The 19,005-nt window shown below is 34.7% G+C and overlaps 2 protein-coding genes and 1 long non-coding RNA gene across 3 annotated transcripts in view; 2 read left to right on the plus strand and 1 right to left on the minus strand.

The window, feature by feature from the left end:
- The window catches only part of LOC128995297 (SWI/SNF-related matrix-associated actin-dependent regulator of chromatin subfamily A containing DEAD/H box 1 homolog), a 23,375-nt gene extending 19,991 nt beyond the window's left edge, over window positions 1–3,384 (minus strand). Inside the window, exons 1-2 of the mRNA XM_054420271.1 lie at window positions 3,197–3,384; window positions 987–1,113 (exon numbers count right to left, since the gene is read on the minus strand). Coding sequence (XP_054276246.1) covers window positions 987–1,074 — 88 coding nt within the window. The 5' untranslated portion in view covers window positions 1,075–1,113; window positions 3,197–3,384. The remainder of the gene's footprint in view (window positions 1–986; window positions 1,114–3,196) is intronic.
- Window positions 1,650–8,802, plus strand: LOC128995746 (uncharacterized). The gene is made up of 6 exons (XM_054420764.1): window positions 1,650–1,661; window positions 3,348–3,541; window positions 5,425–5,431; window positions 6,391–6,432; window positions 7,170–8,563; window positions 8,619–8,802. Exons 1-6 carry the CDS (start codon window positions 1,650–1,652, stop codon window positions 8,800–8,802), a joined length of 1,833 nt encoding a protein of 610 aa, XP_054276739.1.
- A 15-nt stretch (window positions 8,803–8,817) lies between these two features.
- Window positions 8,818–11,563, plus strand: LOC128995995 (uncharacterized). The gene is made up of 2 exons (XR_008491003.1): window positions 8,818–9,229; window positions 11,214–11,563. It is a non-coding gene; the product is annotated as an uncharacterized LOC128995995 (long non-coding RNA).
- The last annotated feature ends 7,442 nt before the right edge of the window (window positions 11,564–19,005 follow it).

The raw sequence follows: 19,005 nt of genomic DNA on the forward strand, positions 1-19,005 counted from the left end.
TTTATTGTTGTGTTAGTTGTATTGTCCTCACGACCCTGGTGATAAGTAGGGCTACATGCCACTAATTTTAGTAACTGTTTGCATTCTATTTAGATGTGATTTTTACCTATCTTAATAAATAGGTTTTTAATTTTGGTAAATTCTAAATGAATGTAGTAAAAAAGCGCAAGAATAAAGGAAAAACATAACAGGCCTTCTGGCAGGTTCTGATGTTTTAAGGACTGGTAGTGTCGCTGAAACTCCCAATCAAAATGCACAGAATACACATAATATATGGTAGGTACTAGGTTACTAGTAGGCTTGCTTCTCTAGAAAGTATTTAAGTTAAGTTAGTAGGTTTATTCAAAAACTAACTTACCGTACCTACAAATAAGGATAACGTTTTCAAAATATTCAAATCTCAAAAACCTTTTTTTGGAAACTACAAACAATCATCAGCACTTTAAATTTAAGTTGCCAAAGAAGACTAAAATAAAGGCCTAAGTTTTAAATAGTTTTTTTATAAAAAAAGTTTGACTTATTTACATAAGTTAGCCTACATTACTCCATCAATCCTATAATTAGTCTTTGGCATCTACTTTTGAAACAGTCATATCATTGTCTATTATAAAATTGGCCTCATAAAATTATTGGGACATCTTGTCGTCGTCAATACACAAAAATACATTGAAAACATAAACGGACACAGACACAAAACATTAATTATTAACAAAAACGAATGTGCGGCCGTCACAGATTATGACAAATCAATATATAAACATATAGGTACTTTCAAACATTCATGATACAAACTTATACCAAAAACTAAGTTATCAGCTACGTTTTTCGATTGACATTGTAAGAACATTAACTCAGATCTTAATTGGCTATCAGCCTGACGTGAATGTATGAACACAATATTTTAACAAAAATATGGTTTCTGGTAGGTAGTTATAAACCAAATAAATAATAAGTTGTATGTAGCGTATTTAAAACATTTTACTTACATAGAGAATCATTATTATTAAATTGAACCTTCCTCTGGAACCTATATCTCATCAGACTGTTTAAAATACTCGGACTAGACTGAGACATCTTTTAGCTTATCAAAATAAAAACAGAAAAGATGTTTAACTGAAAAAGAAACAAAACACAAATTAGTAACAAACTAAAAAGAATCAAAACACAAATTAGTAACAAGCTAAAAAGAACCAAATAATAAGTACTGTAAACCGGGGTGAAGATGAAAACTTTTTCTGGTTTTTCTTGAATAGGGCTAACTTTCTTGTTAAATAAGATATCAATATATTGTATTTGTTGTTTTATAAAAAGACTCATGGTATTATAATAACTTACCCTAAGTTTAAAAAAAATAAATACAAAAAATCTAACTTAAAAAAAATAAATTATACCTGTTCATGTTCACCCCGGGTTTAAGATGAACACCCTATACATTTTACACTCAATGTATTTTTGCTCTAGTGTTCATTTTTTCCCCAGAGAAGAGCACAAAAAACTGAACATAATAAAGTCATTTTAAGGTAAAAAAACATTTTTTTTTGTTTTTTTGACAAATTGTCTATAGGCCTACATGGATTTAGGGAGACATATTTTTTTTACAAAAAAACATGGTCGCTTAAAATAGTTTTTTTTAACACACCAATTGGGTTATGATTGTTATGGTATGTGTTTTAAGTTATGTAGACAAAAAGATGCTGATTCATAAATTTTTTTATTAATTTAATTTTTTATGATTTCTTATAAAAAAAATATAATAAACATTTTCCGAGTTTTGTTCATCTTCACCCCGGTTTACGGTAAGATAAAAGCAACGTTTGTATGAATAAAATAAGTTAGTTAACTTAGGCCTAGGCTACTTAAGTTGGCTGCACTTTACTTTAGGTCCTACACTCATTTTAATAAAAATATCAATCGATATATCGATTGTGTCATTCGATATATCATTTGGTTAGTTAGGTATGGTTAACCTAACCTAACTAACCAAATGATATATCCAATGATCAATATTTTTATTCGAATGAGTGTAGGACCTAAAGTAAAGTGCAGCCTTGAAAGTACTGTAACTTTACTTTTTAAGTGTATTTCTGTACAAAGCTTCATACAAAAGGTTAATTTTCTAAGGTCAAAAATCTACTAAATAAAAAAAATGAAAAGCACTGCGTAAAAGACCTTGCGTAGGTTAACTTAGGCCTAATTATTCTTGCTTGACTGAAAATAACTTTAAGTCCAATACTAAACTGTTGACTAACGACTTAAGTTACTTAACCTACCTATATCTTGAACCAAAACAAGTTAATTGGACTAGGGTACTTTTCAGCAGAAGAGATTAAACCTAAGTTACCGTACTGTACTGACAGGATGATTGTCAACCGATGTCCAGAATAGCTTTGATGTATGTAGGTTACATAATCATAATCTTCTTCACCTATTAACTGACTGTGTGCTAATCACTGATTGTGATTTTTGCCTTAAAAACAGCCAACTGACGATCAATGGTCTAATTTGTATCCCGCTTCCTCTATCCTACTTCAATTTATTCACGTTTAGGACCTAGTTGCAGGATTTTGTCAGTTAGATATTATTGTTGCCTACCTACCTTAGGGGCAACTTAAGTTACTGCATGTGTATGGCCCCTTGGCCACAGTAACTTACTATTATCAACAACACAGCCTAACTTATGCCTAATCTCTTTTGTAATCATTGGGTTTAAAAATAATAAAAATTTAATCTATGCCCGGGTCTAGGGTGTTAACTATTACACTTATTTCATTGTGTGGCTGCACTTTACTTTACGTCCTACACTCATTCGAATGAAACAACCGAATGAGAATATTGATTTATCGATTTTATCATTCGATATATCGTTTGGTTAGTTAGGGTAGGTTAACCTTACCTAACTAACCAAATGATATAGCCTATCGAATAATCGATTAGTAAAGTGCAGCCCATTGTGTAAGTTTACCCTTCAAATAAAGGCCCTAGCCTAAAATTTTACAAAAAATAAAAGTAAGGTACTTATTTTAGTTAACTTTATAAGTCAACATTATTTCTCGTCAGAAAATAATAGGAATATGTATTTGGGCTAGGCCAACCAGTTTGTATGCATTGCTTAGGTCAAGTAGGCAAATAATCAGTAAAGTTGGCCCCATTTAAGTTAGACACAAATTAGGCTACTATTTTATTTAGTTTAACTTACCGGTTGAGCGTTTGAGAAGGAATCGATAAACTAGACTTATTAAAAATTAATTAAAATAATTAACAAATGAAGGCAGTGGGGCCGTTTGTCACAATATTATTATTTTACGGGTACAATTTGTTGTAAGTTATGGTTTAGTTTTTCATCCAAGGGCCTAGCAGAAGCTAAGCAATCTTTTAGTGTCAGAGTCTCCTCCTCAGAGCAGACTGCTGACTGCAGAATCAGAATAGAATCGCTCGACTCCTCAGTACAGGACAGGACGGGACCGACGGGACTCAGCAGTCAGCAGGAACAACAAGCACGGCCGCCTTTAACCACGGCCTCCTTTAACCGGTGCGCCACACGGTAGATTTCTAAGGTGCCGTTTGACGTCACTATTTGCTGACGTCACTAACTGCTGCGTCGGAAGAGGCAGAAGAACAAGAACGAGACCGAGACGTTAGGAGTCGCTATTAGCGAGCGACTCCAATAGCGACTCCTCCGAGGAGGAGAGACTGAGAGACACGGTTTGACTTGACTGACTCTGACTGACAGCTACCTTACCTACATTTGACTGTTTAGTGTTTATCATTGTGGCTTTACTTTTCGCGACCGATGCTGCAGTATAAAAACATAAACACCTGTTTATTCAAGTATTTTATAATCTTCCTACAGTTAAAGTAGCTTTTCTTTCCAAGCCATTGTGTTTGTGTTTGCGTTTGCCACACCGGCGAGTAAAATCCTTCATCAATCATCCTTCCTTAGTGGTAAGTACCTATTATTTAGAAGAAGCCAAGCGTAAGAAATTAGTGCTCTGTTTCAGTAAAGTTTGATGTAATAATTAAACTAAACTTAGTTTAATTATTGACATTTCCTTGTCAATTATTAAATTGCAAATTAGTAAACGGCCAAGTAAAAGTTTAAGGGTGACTCAGTAATTAGGCCTAAGGGGTACAGTTTCTTAACTGGGCTACGCTAATATCGATTGAAACAATCGATTCGATTAGTAAGTTTTCATGCGATTTTTTCACCATCAACAAGTTTGGTTGGTTAGGTTATGATAGATTAATTTTATAATAGATATACTGTGTTTTGAAATATCGATTATTCATCAATATTTCAATTCGATAGTTCCAATCGATATTAGCATAGCCCAGTTAAGAAACTGTACCCGGCCTGAGTACTGTAAAATAATGTAGGCCCCTACATAGTTTTTTATTACCTATTAATTATTATTTAAACGCAATCCATCAGACTAGTTCTGTCAAAGATGAAGAACTCGAGTACGGTATTCAAGTGAGTAAGTTAAGTACCTAAGTATTCAGTCTTAGCTTAAAATGGAAAGGAATAGGCTAGGCGAAAGCTAACTGTAACTTACTTCTTCATCTGAGGCACACTCCTTAACCTCCCTCATTTACAGTAGGCCTACCACGTTGTAATATAATAAGGTCCACATTTTACTAGCTAAGACGCCGAACGAATCACCCGGTTGCATATTAAGGTCAATATGAATGTACAATGAGCATCAGCAGAGCATACTTGGAAGTCTAACTTATGTCCATGAAGTTACCATAGGTTAATTACCCATATTAGGTAGGCCTACCGTTTTTAGGTTAGTTACCCATATTGGCTACTGGTAAGTTATTGTAGCCTAGTAGCGTATGAAGTGCATTAACTTAATGTAAAAAAAGTTATAAGGCATTAAAAAGTTAGCCTATGTGACTACGCTACCTTTCCCCTTTTTATTTTGGAGAACTAAGTTATTTAAGTTATCAACAATATTGGAGAGTTAACGAAGAACAGGGAACAAAGAATGGAGCGATTGCTATTTAGATGTAACTTAGGCATTTTTCATCATAAAACGTTCTGCGCTAGAAACTGGAAGTGTGAAGTTAAGTTAGCGTACTCATTTATTATCATCTATTATAAGTTAAATTAACTTATTTATTTAATGAGGACTAATAAAAATATTGGGGAACTATCTAGAACTAACAATTCCTAACTTATGAACCAAAGTGGATACGCTAATATGAGTACCTACGCTAACTTCACGGACCTTAAAAGTCTTGTTAAGCTACTGGTTTTTTTGTACCGACCTATTAACTGACATGGGTAAATTTAATAAGACTGACTTTATCTTATTTATGTTAGGTTTAAATTGATTGTTTACTGTATTTAGGCATATCTACGAAACTGTTCATGTTGTATATGTAGTCTTAAGCTTCAATTCAATTTATGTGTGGTTGCAGGATATCAGTAGGCCTATCAATCAGCATTCATCATTTTCCTCAGATAATAAGTAGGTAGGCCTACTGTAGGCTTAGGCGTATATTGGATCAAGAGTGGTCAGGCTATTGTAATGGGAAACTAATACTGTACAGTTTTTCTTAACTAAAAGATTTCTGATTTCTTATCCTAACTAGAATACCATACTTCATTTGTCTCCAAAAGATATTCAAATTGAAGATCACTTAGACATACGTATTTAATTTTAAAATTAAATTAGTGGGTGAAAACATTGTTGGTTGAATTTACAAACTGAAATAAAAAAAAGGCCTATTTTTAGTAGGCCAAAAATATTTTTTTCAAACTTTTTTTATTGCTAATGCAAGCAAGTTAGACAAATTACTATGCATATTTGCAAGATCTGTCTCGCATATTGAGTATATGGATGCGCCAATATAGTAGGGCCAGTCGCTTGTTATTTGACCAGCGCTACATCATGATGAAAAATTATTATTTACTGTACGGAAAAAAAGGCCAGGATCATCATAATGGTTTCTTGAAAACCTGTCTACCAGCATATTTTATTGAAGCAATATCAACATTTGACTGTTTATCATTGTGGCTTTACTTTTCGCGACCGATGCTACAGTATAAAAACATAAACACCTGTTTATTCAAGTATTTTATAAATTATTACTTATCAGTAGCCTAAGTAAGTTAGATGAATTCTGAGCACACGCACAGTGGACTCACTGGCATCCCACTCACAACTGACATGGAACTGGTGCTACAGTGTGGAGAACAAATTTAAAGGCGTTATACATAAGTTTTTTTGAGTGAACCAAGACCTTACTGGGGACATGTTACCGGCGTTACAATTCCAATAAATAATGTCTTGTTAAGGATATTTTGTCTTTAACAACATAATATATTGTAAATATATTATTTCTGTATGTAGCCTAACTATTAATATCATATGTTTTTTGCAGGGTCTGAGTATCCAAGATACGTGCCTGATGCCACCAACTGAGGTTCGAAGAGATTTCTATTGTCTAACTTGAGACTTGGGCTTGAATTAAGTGGTTGTATGGCGGTTCTTGCATGTACTTCTTTCTTCTGTTCAGTATTTATCTTTTTTCTGCATGGTATTTAGTGTTTTCTGCATGGTGTTTGTGCATGTTTTTCTTTTTATTTACTTGGACTGTATTGTAAGTCAAGATGACCCAAGAGGATCGTTGTTAATTTGTTATTTTTTGACGTGCTACGTATATCATATTCAACAATGGATGCTATTGACAAGTCTATTGAAATTCAAAATGAAGGAAAAGTTAAGTGTAGTTTTTGTAGTAAACACTTTTCTCAGAAGAAAAGTTGTAATCGCCATGAAAAGATTTGCAAGAACAATATAAATAGAACTGAAAATAAATTTTCATGTCCCATCTGCCTAGTGACCTTCAGTCGAAAAGATAATTTAAAAGTTCACGTTACATCTTGTTCAAATGTCGAAAACAAGGAAGAACCTTCAAAAAAACTGAAAACTCCTTGTATGATCCCAGAATGTAACAAACAATTTTTTCATAAACTAAGATTAATTGAACATCTTCAAACTGCTCATAGTGACCTAATAAAAGTAAAGCCCCCAATTAAACTTGAGTTTAGCAGTGAAGAAGAATTTTTAAAATGGAAAGACAATGAAGAAGAAAGAACTTTTTCTTTTTTTAGCAAAAAAAATTGCCTATCGGGGTTCACAACAACTTTTTACTGCCAGCATGATGGGGCAGCCAAAGTCCACACCCCCAGGAAAACAAGTAGGAGAAACTCAAAAGGAAGAGTAAAGATTGGACACTTTTGCATTGCCCAGATGAAGGTTTGCAGGAATAATTTAACGGATCTAGTTAGTGTAATTTATCATCCGACACATAGCCACGTGTGCAGTCCCCAGGACTACCTTCACCATCCCTTACCTCAAGATTTAAGCTCATTTATAAATTGTCAGCTAGGAGAAGAAGTTTCTCCTTCCAAGATCTTTAATAAAGTCAAAAACATAAATATTGACAAGAGTAGAGATGTGCAGACACAAAAAGTGAACATTCTCACCAAGAAAAGAATCAGGGAGAGAGCACGAAGGCAACGGATGGCACAAAGACTCCATGAAGATGACGCAAAATCTGTCTACTTAATGGCCAGTGAAATGGTATCTAAAGAAAACTCGGTCGTCATTTATAAGCCTTATGGAGCAGATGTGGTGTATGGCCCAGAAGATGTCAACAACCTCCCTTACTCAATGGAAATTTTCATGTTTGGCTTCCAAACTCCCAGACAATTACAGTTGATGAAAGACCATTGCAACAAAATTTTAATCGTAGACGAAACTCATGGAACCAACCAGTATTCCTATAAGTTGCTGACATGCATGGTAGTTGATGACAACAGAAGAGGCTGGCCAGTAGCCCATTTGGTTACAAACAAATCAGATGCTGCCACACTACAATTTTTCTTTAAGGGTCTTAGTGAAAGAATTGAAGATCCAAGTCGCATCAATTGTGTCATTACTGATGATGACAGTGCCATTATCAATGGCATTGAAGCAGGTTTTTCTTCTCCTATGCGCCACCTACTATGCCGTTGGCATGTAATTAAAAACTTAAAGGATAATGTAAGAACCAAAGTCCCTAAAGATCTGTTTGAGGATGTATTTAGTGAAATAAGAGTTCTAATGAACATTGAAGACCTCAATATGTTTGAAGATTTGTGTGAAGGGTTCTTAAAAAAGTACGAAGAAAAAGATAAAACTGCAAAGTTCATAACTTATTTCAGACAGCACTATCTGAACCGAACAGAAAAATGGGCAATGTGCCACCGGAACTTCCCCCATGCTCAGGTAAACACAACAGGTCATGTAGAGTCCTTCCATAATAAGTTTAAAAAAATGTACCTCAAAAGGAGAGTTAACAAAAGGTTGGATGACCTCATAACAATGCTGCGCAACCTAGAATGGGAAGACCATTGTAACCGCCAACGAGAAGCTTTGGTGGGATTTTCACCAATCCCTCAACATATTGGGGAACGCCACCAGAAGTCACTGGCTATACCTGATGAAGCCTTGGTGGAAATCTTGGCCAATACATGGGAAATAAAATCCCAGACAAAAGAAAGCGAAGTGTATGTGATAGTATGTTACAGTAATACATGCTATGAAGACTACTGTTTTGTCAAGTGCACTCAAGTACAGTGTGATGGCCTCTGCTCACATTTATATACTTGTACTTGCCCTGACCAGCATTCACTGTGCAAACATATACACAAATTGCATTCCTATCTTCGTAGAGGAAAAGCCTTCTCCACAACTTTTTGTAGCTTTGAAGAGAGTTTTCAACCAATTGAAGATCAGGCTGATCTAGATAAAAGATCAACTACTGAGAACATGGCTGCTAGGAAGTCAAGCTCTCTACTGGCCAAAATAGAGCAGAACTTATCTACTCTTTCACAGTTCCAGATGTCTGCAATAGACAATAAAGTCAGTGAACAAACATTGAGGCATGTAAATTATACACTGACCAACTTAGTTAATCACATTCAGATGTCGGATGGTAAAAGTCAACTTGTAAACGTAAATGAGATGAAAGCTGCGGTTAAGTTCAATTCGCAAGAGAAACTCAAGACCCAAGTATCCCAACTTTTATCATTTAAGAGGCCAGTTAGTAAAAGGAAAAGGAAACCTGCAGACTGTAAAGAGAAGAAAGAAACTGTCATAAAAAATCTTCTTGATTTTTTGCCCTAGTCCCATTGTCCCCAAGAAGATTTTGAGGGTTGAAGCTAAGTTTAAGGGTAAGTTGACGAATTACTAATTTAAATATACTTACTAATTGTGACATAACACAGTTGGCCTAATATCCTGAATAATTTATATGGACACATCTGTCAAATGCCGAGCTCTCATTGGTCTAGATCCAATAATGTAAAGTGACCCCCGTAATGTAATGTTAACATTACCTAACTGGTTTGTTTTTGGTTTTGTAATGTTCTTTGTGATCTTACTTGCAATATCATTATTAGTCTGGTCGTAGATAAAATAATTTTTAATTAAAGGCCAACATTAAGAAATGGCAACCTAGATTTTCGTGGACATTTGCCATAAAGGATTAGTAAAAACAAAATTTACCGTACTACACTCTGTTTTTACTACATTGTGATGGCAAATGTCCGCAAAAATCCTAATTGGCCTATAATATCCTTGATTTGTTTGTAAATTAGGCCTTAATTATTTTCATTTTGTAAGCAAACATGTCCTGTGTTTTTTAATGTAATTTTAAGAACAGTCCTTTAGTTAGGTGACAATATAACTTATCTTTAACAAGTTCAGGGCTGATACAGTCATACAGTAATACTATACTTATGGCAACAAAATGATAAAGGCTTTGTAATACCATACTCTTGTCTGCCAGATATTTAAGGCTTGCCAGATTTTGACTCTATGTAATGTATTTTTATTTCAGTGTCTTTTAGCAATTACGTCAATTGAGCATGTTTATACTCACAGCTCAGATCTGTTCAACTATTCCACTAGATATTGTGGCAATCTGCATGTACCTATCTAGATGCTACCTGAAGTAATGTGACAAACAATCCCAGGTCTGTGTCCAACAGAGTAGAGGGGTTTTTTTAGTGAGTAGTCTGACAAGCTCAGGAGTCTCACACTACAGGCTGGCTACCTGTGTGCGTAAAAGCATTTTTACCTCCTCTCCCTTATAAAAAAAAAAAAAAAAGATGCAGGGTTGACAAAGTAGCCTACTGGAATGTTTGTATGTTGCAGGTGTCAGATTTTATAATAGGATAGCAATTAAGTTAAGACGGCTGCCAAGTCCAAAATTTGTTAAATTGTTAAAACCTGGCTTCTAGAAAATCCTTTCTAGGCTATAGCCTGAGTGAGTACAGTATAATGAAACTGATTTCTCACTGATGACAATTGGACTTGTATAAAGTAATTATATAGCAGCCTGTTCTTGCATGTTAGGTATCAATTTTTTTTTACTTATTTTTTTGATATGTTTTAATGTTTTTCTGCATGGTGTTTGTGCATGTTTTCTTTTTTAGCGAATTTCCCATATAGGGAATAAGCTATTACCGTAGTACTCATGGTAAGACCTGGACCCGGGACCGATTTACTTTTTTGTTTTGAGGTCCCAGAGGCCAAAAAACACCATTAGATCAAATTCATTTCCATGTTATTCTTATGGAATAAAATTAAACTGTTGTAGTTTACTTGTTTATGGATATATGTTATAAAATTTGGCAAATTTATTTCTTTCATCCTATAATAATGATGTGTGATCAAAAAACACTTTTTACCTTCCCAGTAGCAGCAAACCTAAGCACTCGTTAAATCTAGGGGATAAATGTGTCTTATTTATGGAAACTTTTTGTAAAAACGTTATCAGACAAGTTGAAATTCGCTTAGTCTGCAGGTTTGCTGCGGCGGGGGTATTATTAACTTGGACTGATTGTGTACATCAAGAGTGCCAAAGAGGATTATTATTTGTTAATTTTTGACCTAGCCTAATTACTTGCATGTTGAATGGCCTGATAAAATTTTGATTTTGAACATGTCTGTTGTGTAGGCTAATATGAGCGAAGTCAGTCAGTCAGTCAATTTGCTACACTTAACACGTTCCCTCCCAAGCTACAGGTCACTGTGCCTGCTGGTAGTCAATGTGTTAAAGAATATTTTTTCTCAGTTTTTACTGAAATGTATATAAAATCATTAAAGATGTATATGTCTGACAAGGGGACTATTAATTCTTTTTTGTTTCAGGTCATGGCCTAATTTTCGTTTGACACATATGCTTGGATACTTGGATTATGCTTGGTTCCACTGAAATTGTAACTACGACGTGGTAGATAGCTTTTCCTTTTTGGCGGGTTTTAGCCGCAATGAAGAGGTTCATCATATCATGCGCTTCATAAAGAAAATTAATCCTTTTATTTGTAATTTCACCATATTCAGTTCTTGAGTTATACTTCTTGGTTAAAGGATGTACAATTTGACACTGCAATAGTATGGTAATTTACTGGAAGTTATATGTATGTATAATTTATAATGCACATGTTGTGTATTCTATTAATTCATGTTTTTGAATTATAAACTAACTGTAGTATAAAGGACTGCTATACTTGTGTTTATTTTTTCCTTGAAAAGGTATCATATTGCGATCCAGTCCAATTTAGGGCCGAATTTACTGATGTTGAGGCCCAAAGCCAAGCATCTAATGTTTGTATTTAATTACTTAATTATATTTACTTCAGAATTGACATGATAATAATACTATAATAAACTTTTCAAATTTAGAAGATGTTTTCATTCTCAGTTTGATATTTTTGTCAACTGGTTACTAAAGAAATACTGAATTTGAACCTTATATCACTTGCTCTCAATCGAAAGTAATTTAATCTGGTACTGAGTTTAATTATTCTTGCCTCGAATCAGTTTTTAAATCAAATTCTTTAAGCAGAAAATTGGTACCTGTGTTAGAATGCAAAAAGGATTTAGAAAATCACAAGATAAGCTCATTTATGATAGAATGTTTTTTATCTCTTTTCTACCAAAATATGAAATTCTTGAGCTCTCTAAAGAAGGGAAATACTTTATAGTTTTTATACTTTTCAATGAAACTGTGACCATACGGTATTTTTAGCCAAGTATGAATGGAGATGAGTGTAGAATGATTGACACAATCTTGTAGTCTTGTTAGTGACTAAGGCCGACATTCTTAGACACAGCTATTAACTAATAGCCCATACAGCTAATGGCAACTAAGGGACGGCCTACAGTTTATAGTGGAATCCGAACCAAATTTTTGCCTTGGTAATTGGCGTAATTATCAGGATAGTACTGCGGATAGTCGTAGTACTCACTTGTGCGGATGTTAATCCACACCAGGGAGTATCGCATCCACGGTGCTTGCCTATTAATATCCAAAGGACGTCACCAACCGTCCCATAATGTAAATTTTTTTTAACCAAAAAAGCTCCTCTTCCTCCAATTCAAAGGTATCAAAAGAGATGTTTGCACAATTTTGTTTTTATTTCCTTTTGAGTCAATCTGGTATGTAATAGAGTGATAGGCATAGGCTTTTGATGTTGACAAATAGAATTACAACAGAAGCAGCTACATAAATGTTTCTTATCTTAACAATGTTGCAGACAACTATAAGAAGAAGGCAACCAAGGACATAGCTGTTGCTTGAAAGTTTTTTTAATTGTTTAGTTTAAGGTATAAGGTGATAACCTGGATAAGGTGCGGGATATGAACATCACCTCTTTCAAAGCAGCCATCAGAAATAGCTTGGTAGATAGGCCACTGTACTCGGGTGAAGAGCCCCTAAAAGTTATTAAAAGCCCTTCCTTAAAAAATGGGGAACACGTTTTATTTACCGCCACAGCCTGATTAAGTTTATATGTATGTAAATAGTAGTGTTTATTTTTAAACGTATATATAATAACGCAGTCTATCCGACATTGTCCAGCACACAAGTATCAAGTAAGTTTAAAAAGGTTGACGATTCAACTTGCTCATGAAGTATGTAGGCTTTCAGTGGTGGATAGTTGTACTAAAATCTTACCATTAAAATCTGACAAACAGCCAGCTTATATACCTAAAACATGGGATATGGCAATGAATTTATCCATGAATCTATCCACTAGTGTGACGTCATGGGTCCTGCCTTTGCTTTATGTCAACGACCGTCCAATATAAAAATCAGAGTGGTTGAGGCTGATTCGCTGGTAATCATTTGATGGTTAACTTAGATATTTTTATTTCTCAATCCAGAAACCCAGGTAGGCCTATGTTAAGTTTACAACTGCATGATCTAAATAATTTTTAGTTACTCTTAGATGGGATAACCGAATGGTTTCCATGACCGAATAATCAATCAGTTATTTTTAGTTGAATGAATCGCCAAATCAATTTTAGTCATTATTCACTGTCACAAAGCACAACTACCGGTAATTTTTATCTTATGGGAAACTGAATGCCATTTAGTCTTTTAGCGTCAATCGGTGATTTTTAGTTGAACGAATCGCCGAATAAATTTTAGTTTCCTGATGATGTGACAAACTGAATAACTAAATCACCGAATCGCTCGGTAAGACTAATTTAACCGAACCAGGATAAAATAACCGAATTAGTCTATTCAGCATCAATAACCGATTGATTCGGTTATTTTCATTCGGTGATTCCCACCACTAGCCTATAACTTAGTATCTAATAGCATCTAATTGACGTTTCATGTATTCTTCCTTGTGTTATTAAAAATACTCAACTATTGATCTGAATGACAATAGAGAACGTATTAAAATAAATGGACTTAATTTTACAACAACGAACATGCAAAACTTTCCAGTGCAGTTCCCCACTGGTTTCGTCTTCGTCCGAGTTGCGAGTTCCGATCCGACTCAAGACTCGACTCAAGCTCGACGCTCGCGCCGACTCCGAATCGGTGTCGGCGTGGAACGGTGACGCAAGCAGTTAGTGACGTCAAACGGCACCTTAGAAATCTTCCGTGTGGCGCACCGCTCCTTCAACTACCAACAAGCGTCTACAGCCTGACTGATCACCTATTGCAAACGAAAAAAACTGGCCAGTAGCCAGTGAAGAAGAAGAATCAATTTTTGTCTGCTTGATTTTATGACGTAGACGTGACGTATCGTTCTAGCTGTCGGCTCGGCTGTGTTTTGGTTAAGCTGTTTGTTTCCAAGTTTCCATTACATCAATCAATTCTTAGTGTAGTGTAGTTATTTTGTTTTTATCAATTTCATTGCAATTATTCATTTTGTTTCCATGTAATGATTAAAAAGAAGTTATTTTTCTTGTGATATTTATTTATGATCGCTGGACATGTAGATGTTGTGATTTTACGTTTTGTTATCCTATTGTGTAGTCTTTTGTAAAATATTAATCTTGTGGGTAGTGTTATAAATTTTTACTGTATAAATTAAAATCCATTTCTGTGAATAAATAGCATGTTTACTAAACTTTATAAAACGTACTTTTATCCTTTTGTAATTTTGCCCCTTTAACTTAATGTTTTTTAGTGTATACCTAAATGCCTACTCAATTTTTACATTTTATTCCCAATGAAAATTAAAAGAAACCATTAGGCCTATATCTATCATGGTTAACCTTCCGGCCAAGCCTATTAATTCTTGTTCCTAAGCATTCTTTTACACTCCATAGCAAATATCCAAAAAAAATTAAATGGCTGTTGAGTCTTTCACCATAGGCAATGCTATTTAACTTACATGAATGCAGGCTACATACAATGAAAGTGCAATAGATGAAACTCGTGAGAGAACGTAAACTTAGTAAAATTTTTGGGTAGACTTCCGTAGGCTATCTGTTGGCACAATCAACCGAATGAAAATATCGATTAAGTTATTCAATTGTTTCATTCGATATTATTTTCCTGTTTAAGGGAACATTCATTATTATCGATGATTTCTTTTCGAGGGTAGACTTCCATATCTGTTGGCACAAACAACCGAATGAAAATATCGATTATTCGATTGTTTCATTCGATATAGGTATCAATTGATATTTTCATTCCGGTTGTTTGTGCCAACAACAGATATGGAAGTCTACGCCTTTTCGATATATCGATATATTTTTTCTATCCGATATATTGATTAAGATAACAAATTAAAAAATATCAGTTGACATCTACAATAAGGATACAGTAGGTCTAAATAAATATTGTTCAGTATCAACAAACAATTAAAAAAATATTAAGTTATAATAAAATAAAACTGTTTTAAACTAACCTAACAAACCAAACTTGCTGTAACATTTCAACATTCCGTTTGATAGCCTATTCCTATGGGCTATCATTTTTGCCTAAACAAGGTGAGTTCTTTTGTAATTTAAATGAGTTTTAAATGACCACAACCTTAAAAATGTAATAAAATACAGTACATAACATAATAGATTGTTCAAGTTTTATCCTGATTGAAGAAGCTGGTATGCAACCAAGCTTAAGGAAAATCCCTGAAATGTCAAAGCTTCATGCACAAAACTTAAACATTGCAACACAATTTTAACAAGTTTTATTTCAGTTTTAATGTAATGTACCACAGAAGATTTTACTTTATGCATTCAAAAAACGTAAATTCATATTTAAGATTTCCTTCATGCAAAACCTTATATAAGGCGCTTTGTGGAATCTTCATGCAATGATTTTCATCATCTGTGTTACTTTGCCAACCCTTTTCACAACATTCTACCACAGAAGGATTTAATGTAGAAACATATAAAACCTCATTTTTTTCAATCTTAACTCTTAAAAGATATTCATTTTTCAACTTGCCAATTGGTGTTGCTTCAAAGGTAAATTTAAAATGTTCCCGGTCTAAATTATAAGTTAGGGTAATCCAGAATATCTTGTCAAACTTGGATATGAGAAGATGTTCAGTTTGGTATGTCTCAGGATTAAAGCTGTGCAAAGTAAACTTCATAGATGACTTTGCTCCGTATTTAAAGATTTTCTTACAATGTTCTTTCTCATAGTGATCCATCAGTTTTATCAAAGGAGTCACAGTGTTACAATCGGTTTGCCTACACTCCGCAGGTCTGAAGCCACAAAATTCCTCATGGTCACTCCCGGGCTCCAGAGTGTCTTGACAACCATCTTCATGGTACTTGCACTGACGAGGAAGGGCTTCCTTTTTTAAACACACAGGATTCTCTGTTGTAAATGGACCTTTGCATGTTGGGCAGTCATTTAACTTCTCGCAGCAGCTGTTGCAAACCCCATGGCCTCTGCTGCATTTCTTAAATGGAATTTGGATTGTGTCCAGACACACTGGACATTCTACAATCTTTTTAAAAGATAACGAGAGGTTCTTCAGTGAATTTTTTAAATTTTCCTGAAAATAAAATTTAAATCATGAATGAACAAATAGTTTATTCCACATCAAATGGTAACATACAAATATATTTAGAAAAAAGAGGAAAGTGGTTTTACCGCCAACAAATTATACTCACTCACAACCAATGGAAAGAAGTTCACCAAAATATCATCCTAATGCTCCTCCAATGCTGTCATACAACCCGATCGACATGGAAGTTGAAATGTAACAAATTATGTGGATTACTGTAGGTATTTATGAAGGTGTGTTCAAATGTTTATATGATTACATAAAAAAATATTTGTTAAATGAAGCTAATTAACTTATTGAATAAATGTGTTCAATCCGAGCAAAGCTCGGCCTCCGAATACTTGTGATAAAGTGGCTGGAGCAAAAGTCTACGTCTTTATCGCAAGTAGGATCCCAGTTTGAATTGTCAGGAGGTGTGTAGTTGTATAATAAGTACTAGGGAATAGGGAAATGATATTACAAATATTTGTTTTTGTCTTTTCTTAGTAAATTATTTAATTGAAGGCTTAATTAATGACCATTAACTTATTAAGTGGAGGGAAAATGGCAAAATTAAAATCTTCACTCCCTAGAGGACCACTAAACCTTAATTTTAACACATCAATCATTATTTTATCAAAATACGGTTTTTAGAAATTCTGTTACAAAGTTAACATTGCTCTTATGGAACTAAAGTCCAATATGGCTGCCACTGATGAAGACTCAAGTTGGATGTTCACTTTTGTGAGGTTAATAATAGACAAGAGGATTATATTTTGTGTTAACCTCACGCAGAAATTATCTAACCTTAATAGTAAAAAATAATACTTGTGTGTAGGTGTGCCATAGTGGTAGGTATTAAACATATTTGTTTCATTTCAAAGCCAATAGCACATCTCTCAAGTGGATCTGACTAAAAGTGTTCAATGAAAAGCGTTATAAGAACCCTTGTATACAGACGGTTTTGTGTGCCATTTCACGCTGTAAAACGTGATTATAATTACGGATTGGATAAAAAAAACGTTGCATTCTGTGTATCCAAGTCAGAATCAAGTTTTGCATAAAAACTGCTCAGAAAAAACGTCCCTTAAAAGGGCTAAAAAAAGGTATTAAATTTGTTGATGTAGCATGCAATATTGCCGATTATTTTTCTACAAAATCAGCTGACGGCGCATGTATTGGCCATTGGGGTGATATTAGTGAGGTCGGGGAGTGCGCTGACAAGTTGTGGAGGGGGGGGGGGGTGCGGCAGCAAGCTTCGTTGCCTAGAGGCGGCATTTACTTAAATAAGTCCCTGAGCTACAGACAGTTAGTTCTTCATGAAACAGTTGCTTCATATTGATTAATAAACTATTTCTTGCCATGGAGCAAAAGTTTCATTTCTGACAATTCCAATTCAACAACTGTTTTACCAAAACATTAAAATGTGCATTTTTATAACCATTGGTTATGTAACCTGAACAGGTGACTCAAGCAGTTTAAAAATAATAATATTGTTCTGAGACGTTTTTGATCGGTCCAAACAATTTTGCTTTTCAAAAAACCTTAAGTAATTAATATATAACAAATTATACAGCCACTAAAAATCATGATTAATTAATAATAATTAATTTTTGTAAAAAAAAACAACCGACTTCAAACACTCTAAAAAGAATGAAATAATTTTAATAAAGTAAACTTTTGTAATATTCAAGCTCACGTAGGCCTATTTCAAGTCAATATTTCACACTGCAAATATAAATAAACTAGGTGGCGTTCGCAGAGGCATCCACAAAATTGAGCGGAGTCGTCAAGGGTTCATGTTAGCCTATATTGTTTTTGTAATACTGCAGTAACAACAGTGGTTACTAATGCATGCGTGGCGGGTCTAAAGTAGCATTTTTACACATTAGGTAGTAAAAATTGTTTTTAGCCTCTATAGAGTAAAAATCAGCTTTTGTCAACTCAGTTGTAAATTTCTATTGTAAACTATTGCAAGTATCGAAATATGTATCCATTCGTGCTTCGTAACCATTTTAACCTACAGCCTACAGTCTCTTCCCATAGCATTTTAACATTGCAGATAAATTTATCCATTCCCACACTCAACACTGCTCACCTTTACTACTTCCTTCACCACCCCCTACGTCGTGGACCTGTTTCCCTCTCTTCCCATAGCATTTCAGTATTGCAGATACATTATTCTAACTGCTACAAACTGTTTCTAGTTCCCACACTCCACACTGCTCACCTTTTCAACTTCCTTCGCCCCTTCCTAAGTCGCGGACCTGTTTCCCTCCCATATCCCATAGCATTTTAGGATTGCAGATACCTTAATCTAATCGTCATAAACAGTACCCACACTCCGGACTACTCGCCTTGACTACTTCCTTCATCACTTCCTACGTCACGGACCTGTTTCCTCCCCTTCCCATAGCATTTTAGGATTGCCCATACCCTTATCTAATCATAAACACACTATCACATTATCTAATCGTCATAAACAGTTCCCACACTCCGGACAGCTTACCTTGACTACTTCCTTCACCACTTAATACGTCGCGGACCTGTTTTCCTTCCTCCCCATAGCATTTTAGGATTGCAGATACCCTAATCTTATTGTCATAAACAGTCCCTTACTCCGGACTGCTTGCCTTTATTACTTCCTTTATCACTTCCCACGTCACGGACCTGTTTCCCTCTATTCCCATAGC

The sequence above is a fragment of the Macrosteles quadrilineatus genome, unplaced genomic scaffold, assembly GCF_028750875.1.
Source record: "Macrosteles quadrilineatus isolate MER2022 unplaced genomic scaffold, UCM_ALF_1.0 Scaffold_5__1_contigs__length_97177068, whole genome shotgun sequence".
Lineage (NCBI taxonomy): Eukaryota > Metazoa > Arthropoda > Insecta > Hemiptera > Cicadellidae > Macrosteles > Macrosteles quadrilineatus.